The 17,119-nt window shown below is 47.6% G+C and overlaps 1 protein-coding gene across 1 annotated transcript in view; it reads right to left on the bottom strand.

The window, feature by feature from the left end:
- The window catches only part of ccdc180 (coiled-coil domain containing 180), a 21,931-nt gene extending 5,014 nt beyond the window's left edge, over nt 1-16,917 (bottom strand). The window contains exons 1-22 of the mRNA XM_076730601.1: nt 16,766-16,917; nt 15,342-15,439; nt 14,993-15,078; nt 11,714-11,823; nt 11,458-11,586; nt 11,056-11,166; nt 7,682-7,777; nt 7,444-7,607; nt 7,170-7,277; nt 6,926-7,005; nt 6,295-6,383; nt 5,583-5,702; nt 5,305-5,478; nt 4,954-5,069; nt 3,131-3,257; nt 1,549-1,707; nt 1,230-1,411; nt 973-1,142; nt 709-889; nt 464-610; nt 243-387; nt 1-67 (exon numbers count right to left, since the gene is read on the bottom strand). The exon at nt 1-67 is cut by the window's left edge and continues 50 nt beyond it. Of these exons, the coding sequence (XP_076586716.1) occupies nt 1-67; nt 243-387; nt 464-610; nt 709-889; nt 973-1,142; nt 1,230-1,411; nt 1,549-1,707; nt 3,131-3,257; nt 4,954-5,069; nt 5,305-5,478; nt 5,583-5,702; nt 6,295-6,383; nt 6,926-7,005; nt 7,170-7,277; nt 7,444-7,607; nt 7,682-7,777; nt 11,056-11,166; nt 11,458-11,586; nt 11,714-11,823; nt 14,993-15,078; nt 15,342-15,439; nt 16,766-16,825 (2,719 nt within the window). The 5' untranslated portion in view covers nt 16,826-16,917. The remainder of the gene's footprint in view (nt 68-242; nt 388-463; nt 611-708; nt 890-972; nt 1,143-1,229; nt 1,412-1,548; nt 1,708-3,130; nt 3,258-4,953; nt 5,070-5,304; nt 5,479-5,582; nt 5,703-6,294; nt 6,384-6,925; nt 7,006-7,169; nt 7,278-7,443; nt 7,608-7,681; nt 7,778-11,055; nt 11,167-11,457; nt 11,587-11,713; nt 11,824-14,992; nt 15,079-15,341; nt 15,440-16,765) is intronic.
- Nucleotides 16,918-17,119: the final 202 nt, after the last annotated feature.

The following is a 17,119-nucleotide window of genomic DNA, read 5'->3' on the forward strand; positions in this document are numbered from 1 at the left end:
CTCTGAATGTCACCTCAGACTTCAGGAGGGACAGTTTCTCCTGGAGACGCCCAGACGTCTCCTTCACCTGGACAGAGGACACACGCTTTGGTCTCAGAGTGTAGATCTAGTTTTTCTCTGCAGGTGAGATCTTGATGCTGTCATTGGACAGTCAAACTGCACAGGTGTGTGTGAGGCCACTGATCTGGTTTGAGTGTGAACCTGTTTGAACCTGAGTGACTCTGTGTTAAAGGACGTCGTACCTGCTGTAGACTCGAGGACTCAAACGCCTCCAGCTGACTGAAGATGGACTCTTCTGTCATACTGATCCGTTTGGTTTCCTCCTTCAGCCTCCTCTGAAACAACTTCACCTCCTTAGGACTAAAATCACCTCCTTCACTGAAGAGCCTGCAGGAGGAGAGACGTTTGCTTCAGTCTCTTCATTTTCGGTCTTCTTCTGTCAGCGACCTCCAGGTGTTCTTACCTGAAGGAGTCCAGGAGTCGTGTTGTCCTGTCTCTGACCTCCTCCAGTCTGACCTGAACTGTCTGTGTGAAGACGGTCTTACATCGCTGGACGTCTCTGATGTGTTGATCCAGCCGGAGCTGCAGGGCTGCGCTCACAGTGTCCACACTGCGGAGACAGAGACAGATGGAGACAGAAACAGACGTTTCAGACTCTTCAGCGGGACGTTTGAACAGTCTGTGAGCTGACCACAGATCAGCTGTTACCGTCGGCTGCCGTCCGCTGTCAGGACGTTGTCCTCCATGCTGGACAGAATGATGGTGAACTCCTGGTTCTTCCTGCTGATGGAGCTCTGCAGCTCCTGCAGCTCCACCCTGCAGGAGGTCAACATGTCCAGCACCTCCTCACAGTGAGCATCCACACGCCGTCTGTGGAGCTGCAACTCCACTGACGACACACAGAGCGACACCTGTATATGAATGTGCGCATGTATATGTGTGTGTGTGTGTGTGCGTGTGTGTCTGTGTTACCCAGGCGGGGCTGGCATATGTGGGTCTCGATGTGATGGGGGTTCAGGTGCTGCAGGTGGAGCTCCTGCTCCAAACGCACCGCCTCCTTCTTGTCTGTTGCCATGGCAGCAGCCGAGCTGAGGACGTCATGGAAATGCTGCTCCAGGTGGTCCAAGAACAGCATCCTCGTCCTGGACATCAAACACACACAGTCAGCCGTATGTGTGTGTGTGTGTGTGTGTGTGTGTGTGTGTGTGTGTGTGTGTGTGTGTGTGTACCTGCTGAGTGTGTGTATGAGCAGCTCCACAGGAAACACACTCAGGTGTGTTTCCTGCTGCACGCCATGTGGGAGGTTGGGGGCGGGGCATCTGAAGGACGGGCCAATATAGGCAACCCCCCTGGATGATGTAAGTATGACATCACTGTTGATGTCACACAGCTCAAGCAAAGAGGACTCCGCCTAGACACACAGACACACACAGACAGACACACACAGACACACACAGACACACACAGACACACACACCACAAACAGATGTTTTTTCTTGACCAATGAGAAGTCAACAACTGTTTGTCAGCCACTGATCAGAATGTCACCTCAGTCAACCAATCCTGAGAGGGCTGGGTGGGGTCAGTGTCATTCTGCCAGCTGACTGGATGATTGTCCGTCACCTGCTCCCGTTTCTGGACTTCAGGGCCCTCACTGGGTTCCGGGTTGGGGGCCGATGGGTCGAGGTTCTGCGGTTCTTCTGGACTCTGAGGAGGACGATCACATTTTCAGATCAGCAGCTGTGGACATGAGTCACCTGACCCTGGAGCCCACGTGTTCATACAGCCTGAGCTGATACTTCAATGATCTTTCTGCCCAGACACTGATCAGATTATTGATTGTCGCCTCTCTAATGAGTGGACGCTCTTGAAGCTCCTGCAGGGAGTAAAGGAGCTCCTTCTGCTCCTCTGGACGGACTCTGAGGAGTTTCTGGATGTCAGCGTGTGTCTCTTTAACGAAGACGCTCACTCAACTCCATGACATCACTGCTGACACGTCGACCATGACGGACAGAAGTGTTTCCACTTTAACATGTGTCACTTTAACATGTGTCACTTTAACGTGTGTCACTTTAACATGTGTCACTTTAACATGTGTCACTTTAACATGTTTCCACTTTAACATGTTTCCACTTTAACATGTTTCACTTTAACATGTGTCACTTTAACGTGTGTCACTTTAACATGTCTCACTTTAACATGTTTCCACTTTAACATGCTTCCACTTTAACATGTGTCACTTTAACGTGTGTCACTTTAACATGTGTCACTTTAACATGTGTCACTTTAACATGTGTCACTTTAACGTGTTTCCACTTTAACGTGTGTCACTTTAACATGTTTCAACTTTAACATGTTTCCACTTTAACATGTTTCACTTTAACGTGTCACTTTAACGTGTTTCCACTTTAACGTGTGTCACTTTAACGTGTTTCCACGTTACCGTGTTTCACTTTAACGTGTGTCACTTTAACATGTGTCACTTTAACGTGTTTCAACTTTAACATGTTTCCACTTTAACATGTTTCACTTTAACGTGTTCCACTTAACGTGTTTCCACTTTAACGTGTGTCACTTTAACATGTTTCACTTTAACGTGTCACTTTAACGTGTTTCCACGTTAACGTGTTTCACTTTAACATGTGTCACTTTAACATGTTTCCACTTTAACATGTTTCCACTTTAACGTGTGTCACTTTAACGTGTTTCCACGTTAACGTGTTTCACTTTAACATGTTTCAACTTTAACATGTTTCCACTTTAACGTGTTTCCACTTTAACGTGTGTCACTTTAACGTGTTTCCACGTTAACGTGTTTCACTTTAACATGTGTCACTTTAACATGTGTCACTTTAACATGTTTCCACTTTAACATGTTTCCACTTTAACATGTTTCACTTTAACGTGTGTCACTTTAACATGTGTCACTTTAACATGTTTCCACTTTAACGTGTGTCACTTTAACGTGTTTCCACGTTAACGTGTTTCACTTTAACATGTGTCACTTTAACATGTGTCACTTTAACATGTTTCCACTTTAACATGTTTCCACTTTAACATGTTTCACTTTAACGTGTTTCTGATGACAATTCAGGGAGCCAGCACATGACTGAGTGGTTTCTATGGTTACCTGTGTGCAGGTGTGTCTGAGGTGGTAGAAGGAGTGGAGGCTGCTGCTGTAGGACAGGAGTTCCTCCAGAGAGACAGATGGGAGACGATCCAACAGCCGACACTGTTCAGACACACACTCACTCCAGCTGTACATGCATGCACACACACACACACACACACACACACACAGAGGAAGTCAGACTGCCAAACCTTCACAATAAAAGCCTTGTTTCCTGCTGTGACAGAATAAAAATGTCCGTCTCTCCATCTCAGTGGATTTGGATCATCCTGCTGCTGAACACTGACGTTCATCTGAAAGCTCTCCTGTCAGTCAGACATCATCATGAACACGCAGCAGGATGTTTTCAGGTCCAGCCCGTCCGTCTCTCAGGGTCACACTCTGTGTCATTATGAACACAAACGTGAAACATAAAACTTTTTTGAAGTCAGGCTTCTGAAACATTCCATGGGTCGACTTCTTCTCTGTGAGGACGGTGAAACATGAAAACCTTCAGTGAGGAATCTGCTGGCAGACTTTTAAACATCCAATGAAGCATTAAATGAGCACATGGCTTCAGCTTCAGCTTCAGCGTGAACTCATCACTGACACGCTGCTGTTTTCTACTCAGCTCTTAATTTAAACCCTCACAGTTAGAATAAAATGCAATTAAATAACAGAGACACACGACATAATCCAATCCCATTCCCAAACCATCAGCCCACCCCCCCAATGCGACACCGCCCCTGAGAGCAGAATATTTGACGTGTGACTCGGTGAGTTTCTGTGCACCTGTTTGTGGCACGGTGGCACAGTGGCAACACTGTCGCCTCACAGCAAGAAGGTCCCGGGTTCGAATCTCGCTGCGGGCACTGGGTGTGTCCTCCACCATGCTTCGGTGCCTGCTGCTCGAGGAGGGCCTTTCTGTGTGGAGTTTGCATGTTCTCCCCGTGTTCACCTGGGGTATCCTCCGTAAAAATATACCCCCACTAAAAACATGCAAGAAGATCACCACCTGACCAATGGTGACGAAGAAGATGGGTCCCCGGGCGCCGGTCTGGCTGCCCACCGCTCCTGGTCTGCCGCGGAGGAAGGACGACCAGGATGGGTGAAAGGCGGAAGACAAATTTCACCTCCGTGTGCTGTGTGCATGTGTGTGTGACAATAAAGGGGAATGTCTCCCCCTGATTCTTCTTCTTCTTGCTTTCGGCTCAGTGAGTCTTCCTGCTGACTGACGTCCTCTAACGTGACGCAGTGGGATCAGACCTCCACTCACAGCCGACGACCTGCTGATGATTCTGTGTTTTTAGCTGAGCTCTAGCAGAGAATCGACAGTCAGAAACCGTTCAGATGATTGCTCAGGGATGAGTCAGAGTCTGTCCTTCTGTGCTCTGGGTAACGTGGCATGCAGTTACACACCAGTCACAGCATTAGTTTATTGAAAACTCAGCTGCTGGTATTTGCTGCTGCCGCTCTTCATCACTGTTGGCAGCAGGTGAACGGGCTTTAACAGTGACGTGCTGTGTGGTGGATCTGATGTACGCTGATGTGACGATAGATGGTCCAATGAGAACGTTTAACGAGGAAGATGTGATGGAATCTGCTTCTGGTCGACTAACTATGTTTCATTTTCTAAAGCCTGTTGGTGACTTTGTAAAAAAGTTCAAAAAGTCCTCTAACTGTCTGTTCAGGTTCAAACACTACATAATACTGCAATCAATTTACACCTGACCTGATTCAGGGCCCTCGCCCCCCGACCCAACCTTTCCCACCTCCCCTGACAACAGTCAAGCTAGCTTCATTATTCTGAAGAAGCATTAGCTTTAGCATACATCCTGCTGTACCTGTGTTTGATGTCCTGCAGATAGCGGACAGTTTTGTCCAGAGATGTTTTCAGAGCGTCCTCACTGCTCTGCTGACGGAGTTCAGCCAGAAGGTCGTCCAGATGCACCTTCTTCCTCTGACAACACAGCAGCAAAGCATCATGACAGACAGATGCTCACAAGCCCCGCCCACCTCAGGTGACAGTCTGTCCCTCAGATTGGTACACACAAGATGAACCTGAGATGGACTGATGACTCACCTGTGTGTGTGGTTCAGGTGAGACTCACCCGTGTAAGTTGTTCAGGTGAGACTCACCTGTGTGTGTGGTTCAGGTGAGACTCACCTGTATGTGTTGTTCAGGTGAGACTCACCTGTATGTGTTGCTGCTGTGTGTCTCTGAGGTTGTCCAGGTGTTGCTGTAGCTCTTCTTCTCTCTTCGCTAACCTGCAGCTGTGTGTCTCCCATAGCAACGCTGCTCCTTTCATCACAACAAACACACACCTGGTGAGGCTGAGAGCACGACGTGCCACAGAGTCACAACACAGCTGCAGACAGACAGGTAGACAGACAGGTAACATAAACACAGACAGGTGAGTGAGGGTGGACATTTAGACACGGTCAAAGTCTCAATGAGATTTGTGTGACTGACATCTAAAGCAGCCAATCGCTCTTCATCCTGATTTTGGCTTCGTCCAATCAGAGTCAGGAGCTGAGAGCTGACGATGTTGTTCACCTCCTCCTCTGACAGCTGCAGAGCTGAGAGCGCCTCCTGCAGGATAACACCATAAAAATATAAGACAATAATCAATAACAACACCAAACCATCTGATTGGTCAGAGTCAGTAAAGAGGACATGTTGTGGTTTCAGCAGCGACTGAACGCAGCATCTCTTCAGTCCTGAACTCAGTTTTCAGGTTTGAGCTCTGAGTCCAGTCAACTACACAAGATACAACATGAGAGTTAGACTGTTGTACTACAACACGCATGTAATTCATGTATCACACGGTCGACAGACCGTCAGTAGTTTGAGGACAGGTGAGGTGTGATCACTGTTTTTTTCTTGTTTCTAATAAAGTTTCACCACATTAAAAGACCAGCAATACTTAAAAAAAGTTTAATGTCACGGTTTCAAACACTTCAAAACGAAATGCAGTGAAACGTGAAGTAAGCGCAGTGAAACGTAGTTGATGCAGTGAAACGTAGTACATGCAGTAGAACACACAGTAAATGCAGTGAAACATGTACTGAATGCAGTAAAATGCACAGTATATGCAGTGAAGCGTGTAGCTGATGCAGTGAAGCGTGTGAGCTCATCAGGAGAGATTCCAGCTTGGATCTGAACTTGCTCGGTATGTCTTCACCTCGCAGCGCTCCACCTCAGCCAGTCGATCCTGCCACGTCTGTTCGTAACGACGGCGCAGCTGCTGGATGAACTCCACATGAAGACTGTCTGAACACACACAAGCGCAGACACACACTGAGCGACAAGTTTCCAAATGCAGTACATTTAAATCAAATTTCCACAGAACGGTGAAAATAAAACATGACTGAATGCTCGTGTCCATTCCCTCCTGTTGAGGTTCAGCCATCACTGGCCTCAGCTGTGCCCGGCGAGGCTCTCAGTTGTTAACCTGCAGACTCTGTTCAACCATAGGCCTCCACTCTACACTATAATGTCCATGTAGAAGAAAGGAGACCTGATTACAAAGGAGTACAATCCCTCTACGTTTTGCATATGAGCCTAACTATGCTTCTATACTTCCTTCTGTCGACTCTTTGGGGCGTTTCACCCTCAGCACAGCAGCTGTTTTCACTGCTCATTAGGAAACAGCAGAATAATGTTGGAGTAAATTTTAAGAAATCTCGGAGAAGTTGTTAATTATCATCGACTTACCATGAAATCACAGACCTGTAAAATGAAGCGTTAGTGAGGAACACTGCGGATTTGAAGTGAAAATGAAACCAGGCGGACACAAACGTGAAGACAGTTACCGATTCGCTGATTGACGGTTGTCAGCTGGTTGAACCAATCAGACACCAGAGCAGTGGAGCAGGAGGGCGGGACCAGAGAGCTGAAACAGAGAGACGGGATATGACTGGACAATTGGACTGACTGGCTGTCCAGCCAGTGAAAAGACAGTTCTGTCACAACTGTCTTCTTTTTAAGGACAGCGTTGTTGTGACTGATCAACTGAACCAATCAGACAACAGAGAGCAGCGTCTCTGCTGCTGTTACCACATCTGGTCGATGATGTCACAGCGTTGTCTCTGAGTTTGTTTCATCATCTGAACCGTCTGCTGATCTGAGAACAGCTGCTGCTCCTCATCACTGCTGCAGAGAGTCCTACAACACAAGTACTACAATACTGAAGCAGTTGATACAAGTACTATGATACTGAAGCAGCGGATACAAGTACAACTGATTCAGCTGCCAGAAAAGTTCAGACTGATGTCTCTGCTGTTGGACAGGACCATCTGGACCTGAATCTAGATCCTGGTGCTCCACCAACCTGAAGCTTTCTATGACCTCATTGACTCTGCTCCTCCTCCAGCGGCTCAGACAGTCCTCCCAGTGCAGACGGAGGAGCGACTCCTGCTGCAGGCTCTCCTCCCGTAGGAGCAGCAGCAGATGAGCTGCACTGCGACGATTGGCCAGAAGAGACTGATTCAGCATCTGAGACACAGACAGAGAAGACGTGTGAGTGCGTGGGTGTCAGGGGTCAGAGGTCAAAGGGGGCGCTGGGTTACCGTGGCTTCGGTGTGGATCAGTCTGCAGACGTCAGGTGGAGGCAGGAAGCCGATCTTCTCCAGCCAGTGGCAGAACTTCCTGAGCACAGCTCTGACCTACGAGAGACACTCAGAGTTGAGTTCTGCCTTAATTCTGTCACTCTGACAAACAACCGACCAATCGTCTGACAGCGTGGTGGACTTCCTCTTCTGTCCTTCATGTCTGCAGCTTTTCAAGTGTTTTTCATTTAGTTTTAATAATTATCTTTCATTTCATTGATTGAAGCCCTGCCCCCACCGCATCGTTCATTTATTCAAAGTTTTTTAATAGTGAACATGTGGCGAAACTGGACACTACATGTCCCAGAATCCTCAGCGGTGTGAAGTCCACACACAGGACGCATGTTCACACAGACGGACAGAGAGTCCACGCTCTACAGTTAGATTAACACGTTCTGAGCTGCGTGATGAAGAGCTTGTGATAAAGAGCGCGTGATGAAGAGCGCGTGATGAAGAGCCTGTGATAAAGAGCCTGTGATGAAGAGCCTGTGATAAAGAGCCTGTGATGAAGAGCCTGTGATAAAGAGCCTGTGATGAAGAGCCTGTGAAAAAGAGCCTGTGATGAAGAGCCTGTGATCAAGAGCACATGATGAAGAGCAAGTGATGAAGAGCCTGTGATGAAGAGCCTGTGATAAAGAGCGCATGATGAAGAGCAAGTGATAAAGAGCGCGTGATGAAGAGCCTGTGATCAAGAGCGCATGATGAAGAGCAAGTGATGAAGAGCCTGTGATGAAGAGCCTGTGATGAAGAGCCTGTGATGAAGAGCGCGTGATAAAGAGCCTGTGATAAGGAGCCTGTGATGAAGAGCGCGTGATGAAGAGCGCGTGATGAAGAGCCTGTGATGAAGAGCGCGTGATAAAGAGCGCGTGATGAAGAGCCTGTGATGAAGAGCGCGTGATGAAGAGCGCGTGATGAACAGCCTGTGATGAAGAGCCTGTGATAAAGAGGGCGTGATGAAGAGCCTGTGATGAAGAGCCTGTGATTAAGAGCGCGTGATGAAGAGCCTGTGATGAAGAGCCTGTGATTAAGAGCGCGTGATGAACAGCCTGTGATGAACAGCCTGTGATAAAGAGGGCGTGATGAAGAGCCTGTGATGAAGAGCCTGTGATAAAGAGGGCGTGATGAAGAGCCTGTGATAAAGAGCGCGTGATGAAGAGCCTGTGATGAAGAGCGCGTGATGAAGAGCCTGTGATGAAGAGCCTGTGATAAAGAGGGCGTGATGAAGAGCGCGTGATGAAGAGCCTGTGATGAAGAGCCTGTGATAAAGAGGGCGTGATGAAGAGACTGTGATGAAGAGCGCGTGATGAAGAGCCTGTGATGAAGAGCCTGTGATAAAGAGGGCGTGATGAAGAGCGCGTGATGAAGAGCCTGTGATGAAGAGCCTGTGATAAAGAGGGCGTGATGAAGAGCGCGTGATGAAGAGCCTGTGATGAAGAGCCTGTGATAAAGAGGGCGTGATGAAGAGACTGTGATGAAGAGCGCGTGATGAAGAGCCTGTGATGAAGAGCCTGTGATTAAGAGCACGTGATGAAGAGCCTGCGATGAAGAGCCTGTGATGAAGAGCCTGTGATAAAGAGGGCGTGATGAAGAGCCTGTGATGAAGAGCCTGTGATGAAGAGCGCGTGATGAAGAGCCTGTGATTAAGAGCGCGTGATGAACAGCGCGTGATGAACAGCCTGTGATGAAGAGCCTGTGATGAAGAGCGCGTGATGAAGAGCCTGTGATAAAGAGGGCGTGATTAAGAGCGCGTGATGAACAGCCTGTGATGAAGAGCCTGTGATAAAGAGGGCGTGATGAAGAGCCTGTGATGAAGAGCGCGTGATGAAGAGCCTGTGATGAAGAGGGCGTGATGAAGAGCCTGTGATGAAGAGCCTGTGATGAAGAGCCTGTGATTAAGAGCGCGTGATGAAGAGCGCGTGATGAACAGCCTGTGATGAAGAGCCTGTGATGAAGAGGGCGTGATGAAGAGCCTGTGATGAACAGCGCGTGATGAACAGCCTGTGATTAAGAGCGCGTGATGAAGAGCGCGTGATGAACAGCCTGTGATGAAGAGCCTGTGATGAAGAGGGCGTGATGAAGAGCGCGTGATGAACAGCCTGTGATGAAGAGCGCGTGATGAAGAGCCTGTGATGAAGAGCCTGTGATAAAGAGGGCGTGATGAAGAGCCTGTGATGAAGAGCCTGTGATGAAGAGCCTGTGATTAAGAGCGCGTGATGAAGAGCGCGTGATGAACAGCCTGTGATGAAGAGCCTGTGATGAAGAGGGCGTGATGAAGAGCCTGTGATGAACAGCGCGTGATGAACAGCCTGTGATTAAGAGCGCGTGATGAAGAGCGCGTGATGAACAGCCTGTGATGAAGAGCCTGTGATGAAGAGGGCGTGATGAAGAGCGCGTGATGAACAGCCTGTGATGAAGAGCGCGTGATGAAGAGCCTGTGATGAAGAGCCTGTGATAAAGAGGGCGTGATGAAGAGCCTGTGATGAAGAGCGCGTGATGAAGAGCGCGTGATAAAGAGCCTGTGATTAAGAGCACGTGATGAAGAGCCTGTGATGAAGAGCCTGTGATGAAGAGCCTGTGATAAAGAGGGTGTGATGAAGAGCCTGTGATGAAGAGCCTGTGATTAAGAGCGCGTGATGAAGAGCACGTGATGAACAGCACGTGATGAACAGCCTGTGATTAAGAGCGCGTGATGAAGAGCACGTGATGAACAGCACGTGATGAACAGCCTGTGATGAAGAGCGCGTGATGAAGAGCGCGTGATGAACAGCCTGTGATGAAGAGGGCGTGATGAAGAGCCTGTGATGAAGAGCCTGTGATGAAGAGCGCGTGATAAAGAGCGCGTGATGAAGAGCCTGTGATGAAGAGCCTGTGATGAAGAGCGCGTGATGAAGAGCCTGTGATGAAGAGCCTGTGATAAAGAGGGCGTGATGAAGAGCCTGTGATGAAGAGCGCGTGATGAAGAGCCTGTGATGAAGAGCCTGTGATAAAGAGGGCGTGATGAAGAGCGCGTGATGAAGAGCCTGTGATGAAGAGCCTGTGATAAAGAGGGCATGATGAAGAGCCTGTGATGAAGAGCGCGTGATGAAGAGCCTGTGATGAAGAGCCTGTGATAAAGAGCGCGTGATGAAGAGTGCGTGATGAAGAGCGCGTGATGAAGAGCCTGTGATGAAGAGCCTGTGATGAAGAGCGTGTGATGAAGAGTGCGTGATGAAGAGCCTGTGATGAAGAGCGCGTGATAAAGAGCGCGTGATGAAGAGCGCGTGATGAAGAGCCTGTGATAAAGAGCGCGTGATGAAGAGTGTGTGATGAAGAGCGCGTGATGAAACTAGTCTGACCTGATCGATTCGTTGACTCTCAGATTTGGTCAGTTTGTGATTCAGCTCCATGATTCTAATCTTCCTCAGCTTCATCTCCTCCTCCACCTCGTCCCAGAGAACATACACCTCCTACACACACACACACACACACACACACACACACACACACACACACACACACACACACACACACACACACACACACTTTAGGTTTTCATCACTTTCGGACACATTTCCATTTCAGCACTTGAAGGACTCCTCGTCCATGTTCTCTTAAGTTCTGAGAGCAGCAGAGCAGCTGCTGAATGGACCTCAAGGTGAGGCTGTTGGAGCAGCTCATCACTGTGTACCTGCACACTGACACGCTCCAGGTGTTCATGTGTACCTGCACACTGACACGCTCCAGGTGTTCATGTGTACCTGCACACCGACACGCTCCAGGTGTTCCAGCTGTTCCATTCTGTCCTTCAGGGTGTCCAATCTGAGGTCCATCTCCTGCAAGGAGGACAGCAGCTCCAGACTGACAGTTCTCACCTGAGTCTCACACACCTGAGACACAACATGTAAATTAGTTCAGGTAAGAAGCAGCGTTGTGTGTATATGAGTGTGAATATGATACACCTGAAGACTGCCTCAGGTGTATCATACTACTGCAGTATATCAGTGTGCACAGTACCAGAGTGACCTCTGTCAGCTCCGTCTCCATCTGTTTCAGAGCGTCTTTATGTTGTTTGCTTTTTTTCTCAGTCAGGTGTTTGATGATGTCAGAGCTCGGACGGTCGACCACTGAAAGAGAGGATGACAGGTGAAGCTACAGCTGTGATTGGCTGTGGACTGAATATGAAACACTGCCCAACAAAAAGTGAAGCTTCCAGCCACACTGTGTTTCAGAGAGTCCGTCTGTCAGTCTGTTCGCTCAGGTGTTGTCTTTATCTCTGTACCTGGTGTTATGACCCTGTGGGTCATTTGTGAGTGTGAATGTTTTTTTTCCTCTTTGCTGCAGTGTCTCCTCCTCCGGTGTGTGTGTGTGTGTGTGTGTGTGTGTGTGTGTGTCTCTTTTCCCTCTCTCTCTCCAGCAGGGATGGAGCCTGATGATGGCTGCTGCAGCGCGATTGGTCAGGGGGTGGATCCCCAGTCTATTTGAACCGGCAGCGTGCACTCCCCCGGCCTCTCTCCAGCATTTCCACCACAAAGACACCAGCAGGATGTGTAGATTGTTTGAATTAGCAGCTTCTGAGAGTGTGAAAGTCCAGCATATACTTTTGTATTAAAACCAAGCTCTGAACCCTTGTAAATATTGTAAATAGGTGTAAATAGTTAGGGCAGTGAAGTAGGGGGAAGAAGCCTTTTGTTTTGCACCCGTTTTCTCCTGTGTTTTATGTCAGGAGTTTAGGTTACAACTTTGTCATTTATTTTCCTTTTGTTTGTTAGGAAAGTGTAGGGTGATTTCAGTTTGTTCTGTTTGTTCTGTTGGCCTGTTCTTCCCCTGAAGATAAATAAAACTGCACATTGTTTGAATTTGGTTTATCCAGTTGCTGGCCTTCTTTGGAGTGGGAAGCCTGGAGGGAGCGCATCTGTTATGCCAAGGGTTCCCCTAAACCGGGGCATAACACTGGTGACAGACAGGTGAGGCTGTTTCTGTCAGTGAATCTGAATTCAGACCTTCAGACTTCAGACTTCAGTTGTACGAACTGTGATGTGTTCAATGTCATCACATCAAGTCTGTGAGTGTGCTGGACCCTTAAAAAGAGCTATGAGATGTAGTCCAGAGCTGTAACCACATCCACGAAGGATTCTGGTCAAGGTGAGGTGGTGAAGTGAAGAAGAGCAAACGTTCTTCTGTCCTTCCAGACGTGTCTGAAGTATCTGAGGAACTTCAACGAACAGCACAAGTCCTGAACCTGAAAGACCAAACCGAAGGAAAGAAATCTGCTGCAGATCAGGACACGAACAACCGTGAAACAAACGCATGACTCAGCACAGGAGGCCCAGTTCCTCAGGTCATGACTCAGCAGTTTACCTGCACCCGAAAGAGAAGGGACACTCACCGGAGGACAGACTGTGGACAGAGAGGACGGATGGTTTCAAAGAGGACTGACAGTCAATGACTCCCACCCCCTCCAACACACACTCACTGCACTGAGGAGCTCCATCAGTGACAGGATGCTTCATCCAAAGTGTGCGAAGGAGCGGAATCGCAGGTCATTCCTCCCTGCAGCTGTCAGACTGTACAACAAAGACTGCTCCAAGTAACCTGTGAATAATCTGTGAGTAATCTGTGAATAATCTGTGAGTAATCTGTGAATAATCTGTGAATAACCTGTGAGTAATCTGTGAATAACCTGTGAGTAATCTGTGAATAACCTGTGAGTAATCTGTGAATAATCTGTGAGTAATCTGTGAATAACCTGTGAGTAATCTGTGAATAACCTGTGAGTAATCTGTGAATAATCTGTGAATAATCTGTGAGTAATCTCTAACCTGTGAATAATCTGTGAATAATCTGTGAATAACCTGTGAGTAATCTGTGAATAACCTGTGAATAATCTGTGAATAATCTGTGAGTAATCTGTGAATAACCTGTGAGTAATCTGTGAGTAATCTGTGAATAACCTGTGAGTAATCTGTGAATAATCTGTGAATAATCTGTGAGTAATCTCTGAATAACCTGTGAATAACCTGTGAATAACCTGTGAGTAATCTGTGAATAACCTGTGAATAATCTGTGAATAACCTGTGAATAATCTGTGAATAACCTGTGAATAATCTGTGAATAACCTGTGAATAACCTGTGAGTAATCTGTGAATAACCTGTGAATAACCTGTGAGTAATCTGTGAATAATCTGTGAATAACCTGTGAGTAATCTGTGCAGTACAACCTGTACATACAGTCTATAAATACTATTTACATTTTTTAGGATGACCTTTCTTTTTATCCCACTCTTTTGTATATACTTGTTGTTTTTAATTGCATGCACTTGTTTTACTGCTCTGTCTGCTTTATTGATGCTGCTGTAAGTTTGGTTCCCCTCGCGGGACTAATAAAGAAATATTGAATATTGAATATTGAATTGATTGAATTGAGTGATGGAGGCAGTTTATGTAAAAACAGAGAAACCAACCATCAACAGAGGAGGAGGTCTACAACACCACCGATCCTCCACCCGCAACACCCATCAGCCCTTCACAGGAGAGTTCACAACCATCACACCTGGGCTCAGGTGACCAACAACTGTCCTTCACACCCGGGCTCAGGTGGCTCCAACAGCTCAGTGACTGTCGTCACATGACCAGGAGCATTAACGACCGACGTGGGATCAACGACCGTGATAACGAGCCCACAGAGGTTAAACACCTGGGACTCCCCACCAGCCAATCAGAACTGAAGAAGCTTCTTGGATGAGAGCGAAACTCTCCAGTTTCCAGCTGATCCTGATCCTCCCTGGATCCAGACTCTCACCTGATTGGTTCTACCTACGCAAACTGGACCTTCATTGGTGGTTTTTAGCCTCAGGAACCTTCAGCGTTCAGTCGCTGATGCAGAAAATCAGTTTTAACATCAGCACTTTGAATCTGACTCAGCAGATCTTCAACAGGCTAAAAGAACGATGAAGGCTCAGAAACCAGAGACCACTTTGGATTCTGGTCTATGTTTGGTCTGTTTCACTGCTGGTGCTGCAGCCGATAGAACGCCGATCAGAAGACTGATGAGTCTGTTGGTGTCAGTCATAGATCATATTCAACCAATAAACTTCACTTGGATTTGTCCAGAAGCTGAAGCGATGTCCTTGTGTCCTTCATCAGGGGACAGGGTCAGACCTGAATCCAGTTCCTGAGTCTGATGTTTAAATGTGCTCGTCAGTTTAAGGTTTCAGCCTCCAGAATGTTCCGATATAAACAGGAAGGCAACAAAGAAGACTGAGAACCGTCATCATCAGACTCAACAATACGAACCCAGAGTGTCAGGAAGTCCGCCGACATCGTCAACGTCTTCATCAGCATCCGGCTGCTGCCCCCTGCTGGACGGAGGACACAACCACCTGACAGACAGACAGGAGGACAGAGAGAGAGACACAGGAAGACAGAGAGACGGGAGGACAGAGAGAGACACACACAGGAAGACAGAGAGACGGGAGGACAGAGAGAGACACACACAGGAAGACAGAGAGAGAGACGGGAGGACAGAGAGAGAGACAGGAGGACAGAGAGAGAGAGACAGGAAGACAAACATGTTGAGCATACAGGTCATGATGTCTGTGATGACACAATGTCTTACTGTCTGTCCGTTTGTCCCTCAGTCTACCTGCTGGCTGTACTGCTGTGTGTGTTGCTGTCCTCCGCAGACAGACAGTCTGTCCTTGTGTCCCTCCGTCCAGCCAGCAGAGATCTGGACAGCTGAACCTTCAAAACACAAACATGTTTTCAGTAAAAGCCTTCCTGTTCCTAACTGAACACTCAGTCACACCTGTCACTCACCTGATCATGTAACAGTTGGATATTTATTTTTATATAATTTCACCAAAATGTTCAATGTATTTCATTTTTCACACTGTTGAGGTTTCTCTCTCCTGCCTGTCTGTTTTGGGGAGCTGTGCGCGTGTGTGTAGGGGAGGGGCTATGATGAGGAGGTTTGAGGGTCTGCACCTGCGTGCTCTGGTCAGAGTCTGACTGGAGCATGTCTGCGGGTAAGACGTGTGTAAACTTCTTGCACACTAATGTGAGAAATATGTTGTTAAATGAGACTGTTGTTTAGCGGGGTCGGTGCAGTTCATGTCGGGATGTTGTGGGGAAAGTTTTCCATGGTTAGCCGCATTGTGTGTGTGAGAAATGTGACTCCGAAGCAGTCTTTTAATGACGCTAGTTAGCGTTAGCTTCTGCTAACTGTTTACAATGACACGCTTCATTAGCTCAGAGCTGATACACGGCAGAGTTTTTTTTGTTTTCGTGTGTATGTGACATTTTCCTCTCTCCTCGGCAGAAGTGTCGTCAGCCTCCTCATGTACACCACTCAAGTCTCTCCTATGTGTTTATTTGTGACAGGTATGGAGAAGTTTAATTGTGTTTATTTTATGTCCATTGGTTAATGTGGTTAAGATGTTATTTACATGTTGAATGAATGATTGAGAGTCTGACTGGAGCATGTCTGCGGAAGTGTCGTCAGCCTCCTCATGTACACCACTCAAGTCTCTCCTATGTGTTTATTTGTGACAGACTGAGTAAAACAAGAGTCAAAGCCCTCCAGCCCGTTTCCCTGGCTTATTCTCGCACAACACATCGCAGAGTACTGGCAGAGAAATATCTACATGGGTTACAATCACCTGTCACTCACCTGATCACCTGTCTGGTGAATATGGAGGAGTCGAAGTACAAAGCAGGACAAAAAGGAAATACTCAAGTAAAGTACGAGTACCTCGCACTTGTACTCACATCCAGTGTACAGGTGTATTCTGTCCCTGCTGCCTGTTTATGACGTCACGTTGTGTTCCAGGGACTGTGTTGTAGCTAACAGCGTTAGCTTAGCTGGTTAGCGTCATTGTATTAGCGGTAGGCTAACCAGCTAACACTAACAATGTAAACTAACATTAGCTAGCTCACCACCACCACCACCATCACCATCACCATCATCATCATCATCACCATCAGCACAGCCTTCACACGGCTCACTTTAACAGGTGGACCAGTGGTTTATGCACAAACTTCAGATAAAATAACGTGACTGAAACACACCTGAGCCTCAAACAGCTGCCGGTACACCTTCCCGCTCCGCACCGCTCTGCTCTCACACATGAGTCCACCGGGAAGGAGCAGAGTCCACCGGGAGGTGACTCTGTTGAGGGGACAGTCGTCGGTTTTAACTTCTTGTCCGTTAACCTCAAACTGTCTCCTGCTTTATTCAGCCGATCGGAGTGTTTCTCCATCACCATGGCAACGAGCGCGCAGAGCATTTTGCAACGTTCAAGTTCCGCGAGAAATGTGGGAGAAACTCGCAAACATCAAGAAGAGTCACTCCACGCTGCTTTTGACAGCTTTAAACTCTTCATGTCTTCAATAAAGTGACCAATTGTTCCCAACCTGAAGGTC

This window comes from Chaetodon auriga, chromosome 5 (assembly GCF_051107435.1).
Source record: "Chaetodon auriga isolate fChaAug3 chromosome 5, fChaAug3.hap1, whole genome shotgun sequence".
In the NCBI taxonomy this organism is placed as follows: Eukaryota; Metazoa; Chordata; class Actinopteri; order Chaetodontiformes; family Chaetodontidae; genus Chaetodon; species Chaetodon auriga.